Source organism: Dermacentor albipictus, chromosome 1, assembly GCF_038994185.2.
Source record: "Dermacentor albipictus isolate Rhodes 1998 colony chromosome 1, USDA_Dalb.pri_finalv2, whole genome shotgun sequence".
Lineage (NCBI taxonomy): Eukaryota > Metazoa > Arthropoda > Arachnida > Ixodida > Ixodidae > Dermacentor > Dermacentor albipictus.
The window spans coordinates 351,881,079-351,897,849 of NC_091821.1; the positions used below are offsets into that span (position 1 = coordinate 351,881,079).

Here is a 16,771-nt window from a genome sequence, read left to right on the forward strand (position 1 = left end):
GGTGTTAACAGTGCAAAACATAGACGGGACACGAGACGAGAAGAAGACACCACAAGCGCTGACTTTCAACAACGTTTATCTGAAAGAAACACGGCTTCTTATACCATTACCCACACGTGTCACAGACACGTGATTACACATCATGTGAAACACACTTTTTTTGCACTCATCCTGCTAATGCCAGGATGGAAAAACAACAAGCTCAAGCTGCTATTCTAACAGTTCAGTAGCTCTACACATCTACGACAGTGCTCGCTGATATGATGTGGCATGACGTTCAATTGGTTGGCCGTGGAGTCCATGGTGTTGAGCCATGCCAACGTCCACTAGCATGCTATCAGCTGCACAAGCTGCAGCCTCTTCATCACTAGGTGCTCTAGACATCCTCAGCTCATGCTGTCATTGTGAAGTGGCATGAACTAGAGGCATTCTGTCTCATATTTTTGGCAACTGTACAAATACATGTCAGAGTTCTTTAGCTTACCCTACTGCACGCCTTCACTTTAAAGTTTCATGAAACTAGCACAAGGTCAGACTAGACTGACATATTGCTCTTCTACCTGCCACGGTGGCTTAGTCGCTAGGGCGTTCTGCTGCTGAGCACGGGGTTACGGGTTTGAGTCCCAATCGTGGCGGCTACATTTCAATGGGGGCAAAATGCAATAAAACTCAGATTTAGGTGTGTTTCATAGAACCCCTGGAGATCAAAATTGATCTGGAGCCCTCTGATATGGCATTCTTCATAAATTTTAACCAGTGGCGTAGCAACAGGGGTGGCCGGGGGGCCGTGGGCCCCGGGTGCAAGGGGCCAGTGGGGGGGGGGGGGGTAAGGGGGAAGGTGTCATATACACCTGAAGACACCCTTTCCGCCGGCTACATCCGGTGGGGGGGGCAGAAGACCTATGGGCCCCGGGTGCCAGACGACCTAGCTACGCCACTGGTTTTAACCCATCGGTCACTTTCAGAATGTTAAACCCCACGATTTCATATTTTTAACTTTCTTTTCTGTAAGTCTGTCAGTTCATTAGGAAAGGATTAGATAGCAAGAAAAATAAAGAATAAAGGCTCATGCTGCTGGCGCTACAGGTACTATGTTCCTGATCAATCACTCTCAGGGTGATTGATCGCCTTGTTTGATAAAATTTCCTGATGGACATATTGTGAGTGGCTTTGCTAATCAATGCACACAGGAAGTAATCTCTTGAAAATGAACAATTACGAATGTAGTTCCTGTTTGTCAACTAGGCTTTCTGTGATGTACTGGTAGTATAAAAATTTATCACAGCGTTGAAGGCTGAGGGATTGGCTGGAGGAAGCTGGTCTTGCTTCTTCACCCCCCGGCGGGTGGATGCCTCAGTACAGAAGTCCAGCAGCAGAACTGCCCGTCACCCCTGCTCCACCAGCCATAGCTGGTCTTGTAAGCTTGGGCTGGACAATGCTGCTTCCCACTGGTCTAGGGTAGGATAAGGAATGGGTTGTATTGTGGGTTGGGAGCATTTTGGCATGCCCCGACTGTCCGATATAGAAAAGCATATTAATGGCAGCGTGGCCATTTGTATGGGTATAGAGTAGGATGCATTGCATTCTCCAATGTAGAAAAGTCTACAGTGACTGACACCACACTACTATAATTTATTTTGCCATCACCAGCCTTGTCAAATATTTGTTCTTTGTGTGTACCGTCATAGAATGGAATGGTACACTAGCCAAATCTCATTGGTTTTGAGTAAATGTGCTGCTACATATATATGTTTCATATATTTGACTGCTGTTCAGATATCTTGTTGTATTTGGTATCTTGTCATTCAATTGTGTTTTGAATCCTTCTTCCTTTGTATCTTATAACCTGAATGTTGTGCTATACTGACCACACTTATTGCCCTTCATCATGTGCTCTTGGGAAACCTGCCCAATTTTTTCTTAGTAAGAATATTTAACACTTGTCTACTACAAGTGATGTTCTTTCATCAAATATGTTTTCAGGCCATAAAGAAATTTATCCAGATTCAAAATGCTGCTACCACTTTGTAAAACCTCTGAGGTTATGCTTAGATTGGCTTATTAATCACTTTCAGCATTGCAAGTCTTTGTAGTGATATAGATAGGGCACAGGCTTTACTCCTTTCACAGCATTCGATTGCATTCACTTTGAGTTACCACATGAGTGTGCATGGATTAGAAACTCTGAAGGCTAAAATGTTCTGTTAAACAGTTTGAGTTTAAGGGGAGTTAGATAAGTTTCTTAGTGATCGTGTTTAAAAGGCACAGTCTTTAAATTTAAGTTTTCAGGCTTATAAAAATATTGTTGTTGCTGTTTTGTCTGTTTTCAGGAGAAGTTGCTTCACATCTATGTACCACATTTTCTACACTACAGTAGAAGTTTGGTATGTGGAAATCGCTTTAATGGAATTGCCAGTTAAATGAAACTGCAAGCTCTCGATTGGTTGGTTTTGTTTTCTATCAACGTAAAAAAACTTTGTTAATCGGAACCAAAATGTTTGCAACTTCCCATAAACACAACTGCAGAATCAAGCTTAAAGGAGGTTTTTTTTTTCCCCTCAGAGAACCAGAATTTGCTTTTTTTTTTGCATCATCTGTCTTCTGTGCAGAAAGTCATTCTTGCTGGACGCTTGGCACATGCTGGGCATTCAACGTTTTTCTTAGTGTGTTAAATAGTGACACTTCCACCCTTGATGTTTGCTTCAACAAAGGAGGCAATGAAGTGAGGGAAGGATCAGAAAAATGACTGTTGCAAGAGAACTCGCTGTTATTTGGCTATCGGCGCACAGCAGACCTCTGCTCAAGTTGACAGAGGATGCAGATTCGGTGCATGCATTAGCCACACTTTGGTCTATCTGTGATGACAGCATGACAGTGGTCAAAGTACAGATTGACCAGGTTGCATGTGAGCATATATGTGTGCAGCAACCCATTTGGCAAGCTTTTTTAGAGTGCCGCTCTTAGGTGCCCATTCCTGCTGTGAGCATTGGCTTAACCGTGCAAACGACCTCAGTGAAGGATAAAAGAGCGAATGTGGAGTGCAACGGGGAAATGAAAGATGCGAGGAGGAAATTGGAGGAGGAGGCGGTTATGGCGAAAGTGGGAGAAGAAAAGCGTAGTCTGGTAATGATGGCTACGAGATGGTGCAAGAGTAGTGCACATCGTCTGGGAGGTCTGTCGGCAGCGCCTGCTGTGACTCGTGCCCACGTGTCACCCACACGCTGCCTCTCAGTCTTCAGATTAGTGAGACAGTCGCGCAACATCTCGCTCTATTTGCAATGTGCCACACTAGACAGATTGTCCGCGCCAGCCATTATATCGCGAATAGAAACACGTATAGAGTTACATTCAAATTTCGTATTGGGAGTATTGTAATTGTTGGTCAATTTTTTTTTCTTTTTCTGTTTCTTTTATCGCCACTTGGAGGATAATTAGGTCACTTAACTTTTGGTGAATCCAATATTTTAGACATTCATTTATTTGGCCTTCTAGGCACTCCCTACTGAGTTCAAATTATTGATTGGTAACTTTAATGGTTACAGAAGAAGCTCTAAGTGCCTTGTCGTTTTCTGTTTTTTGTAACTAGCTGCTACATTCACTTAATACTCAACATTTTTGACAACAGGGTTAAGAAGGAGTATAACATAAGGTGCTGCACCACAGTACAGCTTTCTCGGTGAACGGAACTTCTTTTTATTGGAACATATAGTTACAAAGCTACATATTGTTACATGTTGTCATTTTACGTAGCAATATCTTTTGGGTTTCCTGAGATTCTGTATAACAAGATTATACTGTATATAGTCCTCGCTCGGTGAATAATCTGTAGGGACAGATTTGGGCTTAAAATGAGCTCTTTGGATAGTCTGCATTCACTGCATGATCTGCAGAAACTAAACATCCACTTTAGCTGCTTGCATACCTGGAGTTGCCAATCATCTCAAAATATTGCTTGTGCACAGTGACGCTCATTGAGTAACTACTTTAGCTGTGTGATTTTGTCTGGTAAGGGTTTGCAGGTGCAGTCATGCCTAATATTTTTCAAGTGTGGCTATAATCTAAAAAAGATCTAATCATGTATAATCCACGTCCATCTAAAGTCCACACCGCACAAAATTTCGACCTTTGGATATGTATGGTCTGTGGACTAGTCCGGAAAATGGGATATTTCTTTCTGTTCCTCCCAGCTCCAACTCACAGAATGAAGCAAAAGCTACAGCAGCTGAGAAAGCAACCATGCGTGTGCAGCTTAATGTCAGCAGCGAGCGGATGGTGTTGGCTCTGCTCAAGGACTGCCTCGAGTGTCGCTTGGATGATGAGCGGCTATGCAATGTTTTCCACATTCTTGTGCTCCTCCTGAGATGTCAAGGTAAGGAGAACATATTGCTTAGCCTTTTGTCAATGTGTCTCCACATTGAGCTTTGGCAGCGTCCTTATCACGAGAACAGCACTAGGTTTCTCTTTAATTTTACGCGAACATATTCATGTTGGCCTTGTAGTAAAGGCGGTAGTAAGGAGTGCTGAAAAAAACTGCATGATATGCAGTTAACATCATTAACAACTTATTCTAAGTGTAATGGTAAAAGGTTAAAGGTCATTCATTCATTCATTCATTCATTCATTCATTCATTCATTCATTCATTCATTCATTCATTCATTCATTCATTCATTCATTCATTCAAATACCTGCAGCACCATAAGGGCATTGTAGCAGGAGGCCACTACAGAGATACATTGGTACAGAAAGGACTGACTCCAGAAAAAAGAATGTACATACGCAGAAAGCTCAGATAAAAAAAGAGTAAGACTAACATCAGGAAAACATAAGCAAAGGCAACCGAGAAAACAGTCAAGTGAAAAGATAAGTTATTTCAATAGGCAAACCATAAACCAAGACAAGTGAAAAAAAAAAACAAATGGAACAGGGTAATATGCAGCTATGGAAAATTTGACTATAAGAACGATTTAAACTCGGAAGAGGTTCTACATTGATTAATGCTCTGAGGGAGCCTATTCCATAGAGCTGAAGTGTGCGGGAAAAATGAATTGCAGAAAACTTCAGTGCGACAGCGCAATTCAAGAACTTCATAATCATGATTGCATCGCTGAGAGACAAAGTGGGGAGGCAAAATGTACAGACCTTTGTCTATTCCGGTGACACCAGAGTATATCTAGAAGAACAGTTTCAGTTTCAGTTTATTATTCGTTCATAACAATTTGTTACAAAAAATGGTATATATACAGACAAGGGTCCCAAAGTCAGAGACTGCACCGGAACCCTTGGATTAGAAGTTATATAAAAAAAATAAAGCAGAATACAGAGCAGGGAAACAAATTATAAAATTAGCAAAATATAACCAAGAAACTGAGTGACGACACACACAAAAGACAAAAGGAAGAGGAAAGATGCACAATCAATGGTAATTACACAGCTTCTAAATAGCAAAATAACATTGTAGGAAATTAATCAGACAGCAAATAATTCTTGAGTTCATATTTGAAAGAGTACAAGGTAGATGACAACTTAACAGTTGCAGTTTTTCAGTCATACGACGATGCACTAGTGATTTCCAGCCTAGATTTTCTTTTAATTACTGAGACACTGCTGCGCAAGTCATAATTGCCAGAAACAAACCTGGCAGCAAGGTTTTGAATTCGTTCGAGGTTTTTCAACAAGGTACGAGGTTTAAGAGTCCCACACTTCACTAACGTATTCCAGAATTGGACGCACATTTGTAACGTAAAGTTGTTCTTTTACATTTAAAGGGGCCTGATAAAAACTTCGTCTGATAAGGTTAAATATTCTGGATGACTTTAAAGTGAGATATTCAATATGTTTATTCCACTTCTAAGTTTTCTGAAATATAGACACCAAGATATTTATAATGCTAAACTTTTTCAAGAGGAAGGCCATACAAATTATACAGTGATCTTACCGGCAGACGCTTTTGAGTAAATGACATGAACTGACATTTTGAACTGTTTAAAGACATGTCTCATTTTTTTCACCATGCTTGAATCCTGTTAAGGTCATTCTGTAAGCTGGAGACATCCCGTATGTTTTGCTCATTTCTATAAACAACACAATCATCTGCATATAAACACACTTTGCATTCAAAGCCCTCCGCAATATCATTTATGTAAATTAAAAATAACAACGGCCCCAGCACTGAACCTTGCGGTATGCCTGAGGTTATGGTGACTTGAGTTGATGAAACTCCATTGACCAGAACATGCTGAGTGCGCCCAGTTAAGTAACTATTAATCCAAATGATTGTAGTAAGGTGTATCGAGAGGCAGGATAATTTATGTATTAGTAAAGCATGAGGAACGGTATCAAAAGCTTTCTTAAAATAGAAAATTATGTAGTCGATTTGAAATTCTGGATCATAAGAAAAAAACAGATCATGGCAAAACTCTACAAGTTGCGTCGTACATGGCAATCCAGGCTTGAACCCATGTTGGGAACTTGAAAAGAAGTTATTGTTATGTAGATGTTTCATTATGGCAGAGTAAATAATATACTCAATAGTATTACAACTTACACACATCAGAGACGTGGGCGTGTAGTTTTGCACGGAATTTTTATGACTGTCTTTATGACTTGGAACCACATTAGCTACCTTCCATTGGGCAGGCAATGAACTGGTGTGCAATGATTTATTAAATAACGCAACTAGGAAATGGGCTATTGCTTCAGAACAAGCTCCTATTACATGAGATGGTATACCGTCAGGACAACAAGCTGCTTTCGCCTTTACATTTGTAAGCAGCTTAAGGACACCATTGTACGTGACAGTAATCATGGGCATGCTCTCATGAGTCATTTCATGTACTTCACATAAGTCGTTGGTGTAAGCAGAAGAAAAGACGGATTTAAAATAGGAATTCAGACAGCAAGCTTTCTTGTAATCGTCGTACGTGGTATTCTCACCAACTCCTAAATTAGGGATTGTGGTCATCTCCTTACTATTCGCTTTCACAGATTTCCGAAATTCTTTAGGGCTTCCTTTTAACTTTGTGCCAAGCAAAGAAATATAACTTTGCTTAGATACTTTGATCTTTTCTTTAATGTCTTTGCCCATTTCTCGCAATGTTTTAAAGACAGACTGACATTTAAAGACATTTTAAAGACAGTCCTCCATTTCCTAATGTATTTTTTTCTCCTCATTATGTTTATAACAGTACAGTGACAAATTGTGAAAAGGCACTTTTGCTATATATGTTTATATATAGTACTACCATTGTCATCATCTTTTAAGCTAGTGGTCTTTTGTGCATGTTATCCTAATTGCAATGCCATCACTTCATTTTATTGATGTTTTTGTTTGTTTGTAAGGTGTCAGTTCTTATGCGTGATGATCTGTCAGTCTATTGGCATTTCATCTTAGATGCAAGTAATTTTGAAACATTAGAATAGCAGTGGCAGTGAATTGCTGGGAATTAGTGCAGTAAATCAGGATCACAACTGACATAGCTGTTCTACCGCACATGATTGCCATATTTGTGCATGGTTATTTCTTCTAGTTCTAGCTTAGAATATCCTTGCAGTAAGACTCCTTTAAAGCTGATATTAGTTAGCCATTTCACTTTATTGAATCTCTGCAAAGTCACCAGCATTGCATTGTTGATCGTTGTTAGCTATTTTTGAATGACCGAATTAATGTACCTTAAACTAAATATGTGTTGCTGTGCTGCATAGGTTCATGCACTGCATGCAATGTTTCGTGTTTGCCTGTCCCTGTAAAATTTTTGTCAGCACACACAAAAAAAATATTGCTTGCACTCTGTTCTTGCTAAAGCCACTTCAAACCTTCAAGGTTAGTTCATTTGTTAGCCCTATGTTTTTGATGTCAAATGTTACATCATTATCATAAAATATATTCAGTACACAACAACTGCAAGGAGACCTTCTGGCGCGTGCCCCTGTAGCACTTTCTAAAGTTGTAAGCATGATTGTAATCATGTTTATTCACCCAGAAAAGTAATAACACTTTCATTTGATAATGTCTTTAATAATTAATGGAGATGTAGCCTAGTTTCTGAGCTGCCTTATAGTACAAGGAAGAGGATTTGATATCTCCATCTGTTGTAAATTTTGAGTGACGTTCTACCACATAGCTTTTCTCTTTCTTCACACACCATCTTTCAGAAGTACCAAGTGCAAGTGACCTCCTCAGCTTCTTTCCCGCCATTGCAGTAGCATGGAACACCCGATTTGTAAGTTTGCTTCTTCTGTTGATTTAGTGCTGGACCACTTGCCTGGTGTGCCTTTAGAGATGAATTCCTACGATGGGTACGTGTAGTATGCTGTACAAGGCATACCAGCTGAGGCGACTCAATGGCTGTGGCATTCTGTTGCTGAGTGCGAGGTCGCAGGTGTGATTGCCAGCTGTGGTGGCCACATTCTGATGGAGGTGGAATGAAAAGGTGCTCGTGTACTTGGATTTAGGTGCATGGAAAGGAACCCCGAGTGGTTGAAATTAATGGGGAGCCCTTCCTTCTCCACTAGAGTCTCTCTCATAGTCCTCATGTTGCTTTGGGATGTTAAACCCAATAATTTCATTTGATTTAATTTTGCCTGTTTGAGGCAAGTCTTCTCTAGAGATGAGGGCGACGAGTGTGGCAGAGAATGCCATGTCAGGGGGCCAAGATATAGATATTATTAACGAAGCATTGTACGAGTTTGTAGCAGCAAATTGTAACCCTTTAGTGCTGTGCAAATGACAATGGCTATAGTTTGTTTGGTCTTCGCTCCTGTAATAAGGGCCGACAGCAGCTAGCAGCGTTAAAAGGTGATAAAGTAGTCCGTGGTAAAAAAGCAACAGACATTGACATTTGTACATACATTTAAAATATTTGGTTGCTTTACTATCCTACAAAGGGATGTACTTCAGCACCCAGTTGGTACTGGGGTAAAAAGCACCTTAAGAGATGTTAATACAACGTGAAATTTATATGATAATAAATACGGTATATTTCAAAGCAGTGACATTTCAGAATTGCATTTAATGATGGAAGTGTTTGATTATGTTGCTTTTCCAAACAAATGGACAGGCATACTTACATGCACCTGAAAATATCATTTGTAGCACTGTTCCTAAGAAACATTGCTCACCCATATGATTTATACTGACGACATTTCTTTGTTGCACTGGATGTGAAGTACTTGTTGAAACCTTGCTGTGATCTGAGGCTCTGTCATTGTTTTAGTTTTGTTGCTTTGAGCGCCATCATACGTTACAAATTTTTGCACCTATCTGCATTACAGGGAAGGGTGCCTGGCCTTGAGTCTTCAGATACAAAGCTTCAGTTTGAAGGAGAAGGGTCTGACGATCTACTTTGTGCAAGTCTAACTGTAGCCAGTTTTCTGCCACGTGGAACATTCAACGTGGAGCCCTTGCTGAGCCATGCACTTGTATGTACACTTCAGCTGCATCCTCCCTGGTAGCGTGAATGCTCTAATTATGAACACTTTAAGAACAGCACTTGTGTGGAAATGTTACTTATTTGATCATGTATAATATGTCATGAAAGGCTTATGCGCTGTCTAAATAAGTAACTTAGTCACGAGTGGTTTGTGTTATGTGTAATTGCAGTTGCTTTCCACTCTTATGTTCATTTGAACTCATTTGACAGAGTGTGATGAAGCCTAATAAAAGGCGCATTTCCAAGTTTTTGTTCGATATATTTTAATAAAACATCATAACAAATGATGGGTATCTAATGAAAGTTAGGAATAGGCAATGAGCATGCATATTCAAAGTCACCATGTGTGTTCTTGAGATGCTAATGGTGGTGCATGCAAACGCTGACTTAAGTTAATTTTTGGCATCTTTAGTTGTTCATTTCAAAATGTGATGTGCTGTGAAGTTTTAAGTAAAGTAAATTGGACTGCATGCACAGTCAGCATGCCGTAACCTGTTTATTCTGTAGTGTGTGTGCCTATTAATAGACACTAAAACTTTGTGTGTGGCATCTTGAAGTGCTGTGTTTGAACCCTTTCTGTGCTGATGGTGCACTTGTGTTTTCCAGACTGCAGGATCGATCGAAGTTCAGAGGGCCGCCGCACGGCTGTTGTGCCACTGCATCTTGCGGCGGAATGCATCCACTGCTGTGGTTCATACCATCAGGTGATACATGTTGCCCCTGAGTTACCAGGTTTGACTAGTTCACACCAAATAGGCCTCTTCAGGGGCTTGGCCAGGCACTGTCAAGGCTTCCAGTTTCTGTCAACAGATTCTTGGCCTACTGTAACCACTGCAGTTGCTTAGTGGCTTTGGCGTTGTGCTACTAAGCACAAGGTTGCGGGATCAAATCCCGGCCACGGCAGCCGCATTTAGATAGGGGCGAAATGCAATGCAAAATGCAATCCCGTACCTGTGGGTACCGTGAATTGGGTGCATGTTAAGGAACCCCAGATGGTCAAAATTAATCTTTGGTCCCTCTCTATGTGGTGCCTCATAGCCAGATCATGGTGTTGGCACGTAAAACCCCAGAATTTAATTTTGGCCTAACTAGTGCAGAGAATGCTATTGGAAATTAACAGGAAATGTAATGAATGTTGCATAAATGAAGGAGACATATAAATGGCTCATCTGGCTAGACCACTGGCTTGTCTGCAGTCAGATTTCACAAAGGGGTAGCAATTCGCAGCATATATTATGCAGTGTCATGTTTGCAGGCAGTACTAATGTGTTTTGTGGAGATTACATCACGACTGTACTTATACTTAGCAGGCAACACTAAGGAAGCTGTACAAGTAGTCCGGCCATAGAAATCTCGGTCCATGCATTTCCCAGTGCAGTTCTATTTGTTCTGGGACGCTTTCTACAGAATACTAACTACGTTACATATAACCATTAAAACTTGTGTATGTGAAGTTCATGTCAAATCCTTTACTATTTGTGCACTTTTCTGCTGCTTGTATTCAGGACACTATGTTTTGGCCATTAGTGCTGATGGTGTGCTGTGTCCGCCGGTTGCAGAAAGGTGTCACTCTGCTCATTCACTGCAGACAGGTTTAGACCTGTGACTTCTCTTGATGGGAAAATTGCATCATATTTTTGCACAGAAAAGGTGAGACATTTAATGTTACACTGAATTACATGACACATACGTATCTTTTTTTCATAGATGATGACATGTTGGAAATGCAAGTAGTGAGAGAAAGAAGCCTTTTTAGTGTTGCCTGCTATGTATGAAAGGGAGTATAGGCATCAGCAATGGTGATATGGGAATGGAGTTGTCATTGTCTCGGTAAGAAGAATGGTGGTGCCATCTGTCGTTAACGTCGAAACATTGCACGTGCCATGTGCCTTAACAGTGAAAGACATCGCAACCATTTAATTGCTGAGAAAATCTACTTTCTTTTTTGCTTCGCATTGCTGAAGACAAAGTACTTGGAATTTATACTGAACATAACAGGGAATTAGTGCATCGAGACATGGTATTTTAACAAATTGTGCTGCAAATTGCTACCTTTAAGTAATGTGTGAGTGTGAGTGAGCGGGTGTTCTGACTGGGTGGACCATTTGTGCCTGTCTTTCATATTTATGCAATATTCAGTGCAGCAGATCTTTTAAAATATTCTGTTTGACTGCATTTTCTTGGTAAGACAAGCAGTCCAAAGGCTTTGCATAGTCTCTCATAGACTGAATGCATTTGTTCAAGTGATATTGCTGAGAAATATCAAGTTAATACAGATCGATAGATTGAACTTCTCAACTTTAGAAAGATCAGTCTTGCCCTGTGCAGAGGTTTGGTACAGCAGAAAAAAACTTGCTTAGGAAAGCGGTGTTTTCAGTAAGTGATGCTTTGGAAATCTTAGACCACTAATATATCACTTTAATTTGACTTTATATTTGCCTGTTGTGTCCCCCTATTTCATTGTTCAATTTCTTCTGTGTTTATTGAATCATCATTTAACATTGTTCACTTTTAGCTCAGTCATCGAGAGAGCGCCTGAGCCAAATTTGTTGTCATGGGTCGACTGCGTTCGGGACCTCTGCTGTGTCTTGTCGGGAAAGGCCAAAAGGCATGTATGCTTTTGCCAATGCTTGCATATTTAAATTGTTCTCTTTAACAAATACATTAAACATTTCTTTTTTTCTTAGCTTTCAAGTTGGAGATGACTGGCAGCAACCACTTGCTGTATGCTGCTTTGCGTGTGAAGCAGGTAAAATTTGTAGAAAACAGTCCTATTTAAGCACAAATTTGCTTTACAAGCTTTGAATATCTGCATTTGCTTGGGCTGACCTGAGTTACGTGCAGTATATTCCACGTAAAATAATCTTCGAGAAACTGTGACACCAAATTTTTAAGCTCGAATTATGCATTGCATATTAAACCATACTGCAGGGAAAGTTTAAGCACATTCTGTGCAATGGAAAATTTGTGTTTGAATTTTTTATGCTATTTTGGTTAAATTGTACAGCAGTCTGGTAACATTAACAGGTGATAGAATGAATTGCATTCTGTAGGGTCAACAGGCGATGTCCAAATTGGACACCTAGTGATGGCTCCCCAGGAGTAATAGGAAGCTAATCTTGGAGGCCATATTTTTTTTGTGCTGCAAGTGCCATAAATGATTGCAGGAGCCGGAAGCACATAATGTCACCACGCCTTGGGTACCACCTTTGTGTGCGGTACATGTGTGGTTCTGTTTTCACATGTGCATCTCAACGGTCAGTCTGAGATAATTTCTGCAGGTGTTTTCTGGTTTGTGCTGTTTTTATTGCGAGAGTGGAAGAATTGTGAGCGCATTGTGCTGTTAAAACAATCCAGAAGCAGTTGCTCACTATCAGGGCAAGCCATCGTGCACAGTGCCTTCTGCTGGAGAAGCTGCTCAGCGGTGGGCATGCAGCCTCTCTGCATGGTGTTCACATGGTTTCAGAATATTTTGGAGCAGACGAATCAGTGGTGCTCCCGCACTTGTTGGCGTCACACAGGCTATGCCACGTCAGTTGGCATTTTTAGAAAGGGCTTAAAGGCAGTGACTCCAAATTGAAGTCTCTGGTTAAAATGTGCTCTGAGTGCCCAGTATTTTTGGGTGTTTAACCTAACTGGCCACATTACTCTTAATTATAATGATAAACTGAGAATATTTAGACGACCATGTCGTGGCCCCTTTAAAGCGTACGTCATTATTAACTTTTGCTCTCTCTAATCTTGTTTGGGTGACAGTTGTTTGCTTTTAGTACATGTATTCCCTCTTTGTCATGCTTTGTTTTTTGCTCAGAAAGCCGGTCACTAATTGCTACCGTGAGTGACAGCAAATACATGTGTGATTGCATCATCAAGCTGTGCACCTCCAGTCACAGTTCCGTTAGGGAAGGTGAGAATCGTTCATAGCCTTTATAGACAGCTCATGTTGTTGACTTTTGTATATATGAAACACAGTGAGCCAAGGGCATGCATCTTGTCTTAACTTGTGCAGCCATGGTTTCCCACTTGCCAAGAGTCCTTTGCCACCTTCACATAGATGATGCTCTGATTGCAAGTCTGCTTGACCTTTTGGAAGATGCTGACTATACTGTCAGGATGAAGTTTGGGTACGTACATTGCTGATTGCCCTCTACTGTGATAATGAACTATAGAGACCACTTTGACATTGCTATGTGTTGGTTCAGTTTGTTGTACTGAATCTGTTAAAATAATAAGAAGTGTGATTAAACTGATGAACGAGTTATGAATCACAGGCATAAAATAAGGTGTAATGGCTGTTCTACTGTATTTTGCAGTTATCCTCTTATATGCTATTCAGCTTCATTTACACACCATTTAAATGTGTACCGCCAGAAAATTCTTGTCTCACTTTTACTTCTTTATTAGATAGCCATAAAACCAATAATTATACTATGGAGCCTTAATTCCCCAAGAGCACAACAAATAATTGTTGCCTTTTAGTGCAACCAGTTCAAAATGGCCGTCAAGAGTAGTGCAGCTCTGGATGTGAAAAAGGAGACTCATCACGTCTCCGAAATCAGTCGTGGTGGTCTCATAATATGACACCACTGATACACACGGGCACACTATGGCCATGCTTCCGAAAGCTGACCCCATTCAGCACTGAACGGGATAGGAGGGGACAGCATGTTTCCCTCTGTTTCCGAAATAAGCGCACGGTTGGAAGGGCTGACTTGGCAGCTTTCAGTGACATGGTCATTGTGTTGCCTTCAACACACCACACTTGGCAGGCAGGTTAGGTTGCTTGTGATACGTGAGTGCTACCTCCGCTTTCAGTGGCATGAATAGTCTCCTGCTTCACGTCCATAACCACGCTGTGCCTGATATAAGTATCGAATAGGTTGTATAAAAGGTGCTGTAATTGTTTGTCGCACTCTTGAGGAATTGAGGCTTCGTATCATAAAAATGGATTCTACAACTACCAAAAAAATACAGGAAATGTGGGGCATGAAATTTTTGTCAGTTCTGTTTTAGGATATTATAAAGGGAGCACAAAGCATAGAAAATAATTCCTAATAAAATATTTCCTTTTTTGTATTACATGACTCTTTGTTACCACAAGAATTGTTAGGTTTGTGGGGGCATCTTTGTTAGCTGACTTTTCATAAGATTTATACACTGTAGACACGAACAAATTTTTGGTAACATCTTTTTGAATACGAACACTGAACTTTACACTCCAACTCTGCTTTCGCAATCGCAACTGTGCAGTCTGTTTTACACAAGTTATCATGAGAGTTTTCTTTATATAATATTTATTGTGTGTGTGGCTCAGGGCAGTTGCCAATGGAAAATGTCTGTGGTGGCCCTACAGTTGCATTTAATCTGTCCAAGTTTCATGGCAAAGCTAGCTGCTTACCTGTGCAAAAAGACGGTCAGATAACTGCGCTTCTGTGGGAGCCGTCATCTATGCCTTGTGATATTGTTTGTAAACATAAAATAGTTACACTTGACTGCATAGCTTTCTTTGCTTACATCAATTATGCAGTGAAGCACAGGGTAACAAAGGTGAATTCTGTACACTATAATGAAGCTTTGACTTTTGTCAGTGTTTCGGTGTGTGGTTGGCTTTCTTGTACTGCTTTATTTCATTTTGTGACAGTCTTCTTTCTCTTAGCGTTTTCTTGTGCTAAGCATTTAAAAATACTCAGGATCACAGATTTAGGCTGACTCATATATAGCACTATTGCAAACACTGAAATGTGTAAAGTAAGGCATCTGGTCATGACAGGGTTGCTAAAACTATAGAATAGATTTCGGTTATAGCAGGACTCGTGGGACGGTAACACTCCAAACTTCTAATCGAGTTCTTCAGCTGTACCAGTTTCAAAACTTCCAATAGGCCCCACATGTCAGAATACAGACATGCCAATAAATGAAAAGCACCAGGATTTGCTGATTTTAATCTCGCCTATTCGCTAAAAAGAAAGAAGAAACACAGTAACTACATATTGCCATGTTCTTAAAACTCTGCCATTTCATTGACCAGCTGGTAAAAAAAAAAAATCTTCTAGAAATGCATAGCAAGCACAGCAAAAAATAAGCAACCTTCCAAATCAGCATGTTTCTTCTGCTGCTGTGAATGTGTTATATGAATGCTTGCAGCCATTAAAACAGTACAACACCGTTTTTTTTTTTTTTTCATGTACACTAGTACACGAAGCACATTTGAAATCCAGTCTACGTTGCCAGGTTCACGAAATAGTCAGCTTTTTCTCAGATCCCACATCTCATAGCCTTCTTACCCTGCCTGTACATTTATTTTATTTACAAGTACTGCCAGCTTTGTTACCAAGCCTTAGGCAGGAGTGGGCATTTGGAACAGAACAGAAATATCAAACGAGATAGCAGACACTGAACAACGAACTGCATAATAAGTAGCACGAGAAAAATCTTTTCATCATCATGATTTGATGGGCATAGACAGGGCATGAACGCTATGGTTTATTCACTAGTGCAGAAAGAAATGATAAAACTGTTGGGCAGTCAACAACTGTGGCGGGTAATGCGTTCCATTCGGAAACCGTGCGTGGGAAAAAGAAATTTTTAAATACACTGGTCCTGCAAGAAAAATTTCTAACCTTTTTGTTGTGATAAGAGCATGTGCAGCAGTGGCTAACTGGTAGAATATATGATGTTTTATCTATTCCTAATTGACAGTTATAGAGTAAGTAGAAAAGTTTGATTCTGTCTTGGTTACGCCTTGTTGCAAGGTTTTCCAGTTCTGCAGCTCCTAGAAGAGATGATGGGGACATGCGCCAACTGTACAAATTGAAAGTAAACCTAGTTGATTTTCTTTGGACTTCCTCAATTTTAGTGATGTTTGTTTGTGTGTATGGATCCCAGAAAATTGTAGCGTACGCTAGAATGGTTCAGGCAAGTGTTTTTTATGCTAAAAGTTTGTTTCTGGTGAAGTGTTTCCTATTGTTTCCTATTGATCGCCTTAAAAGACCTAGTTTCTTCATTGCTTCATTATAAATGTATGTCACATGCTCGTTCCACCTAAGATCTGATGTAATTATTACTCCCAAGTATTTGTATGTAGACATGGCAGATAAAGACCGGTTGTTAATACTATAAGTAAAGGTTAAGGGATTCTTTTTGTGAGTAATGGTCATTGCAACAGTCTTTTTGGGATTAATAGTCATCTGCCATTTCGAGCACCACATTTGTATTATAGACAGCGAGGTGTTTAAAACTTCCTGATCAATACAGTTGCCTATTTCGTTATACAAAAGGCTGTCATCTGCAAAAGCCTTTATCTTGACGCTGACCTTTATCTAACACTGATCCTTGTGGAATG

General features: G+C 40.3%; 1 protein-coding gene across 2 annotated transcripts in view; it reads left to right on the plus strand.

The window, feature by feature from the left end:
• Window positions 1–16,771, plus strand: part of mei-41 (meiotic 41) — a 128,016-nt gene that overhangs the window by 16,310 nt on the left and 94,935 nt on the right. The window contains exons 1-9 of one of the 2 annotated variants that reach the window (XM_070531796.1): window positions 2,337–2,384; window positions 4,188–4,369; window positions 8,153–8,220; window positions 9,272–9,418; window positions 10,036–10,133; window positions 11,945–12,037; window positions 12,117–12,178; window positions 13,241–13,336; window positions 13,439–13,553. In XM_070531796.1, the coding sequence (XP_070387897.1) occupies window positions 2,350–2,384; window positions 4,188–4,369; window positions 8,153–8,220; window positions 9,272–9,418; window positions 10,036–10,133; window positions 11,945–12,037; window positions 12,117–12,178; window positions 13,241–13,336; window positions 13,439–13,553 (896 nt within the window). In that variant the 5' untranslated portion in view covers window positions 2,337–2,349. Of the gene's footprint in view, window positions 1–2,336; window positions 2,385–4,187; window positions 4,370–8,152; window positions 8,221–9,271; window positions 9,419–10,035; window positions 10,134–11,944; window positions 12,038–12,116; window positions 12,179–13,240; window positions 13,337–13,438; window positions 13,554–16,771 lie in introns of those variants that run through there. The other variant, XM_065441630.2, reaches the window with a different exon arrangement.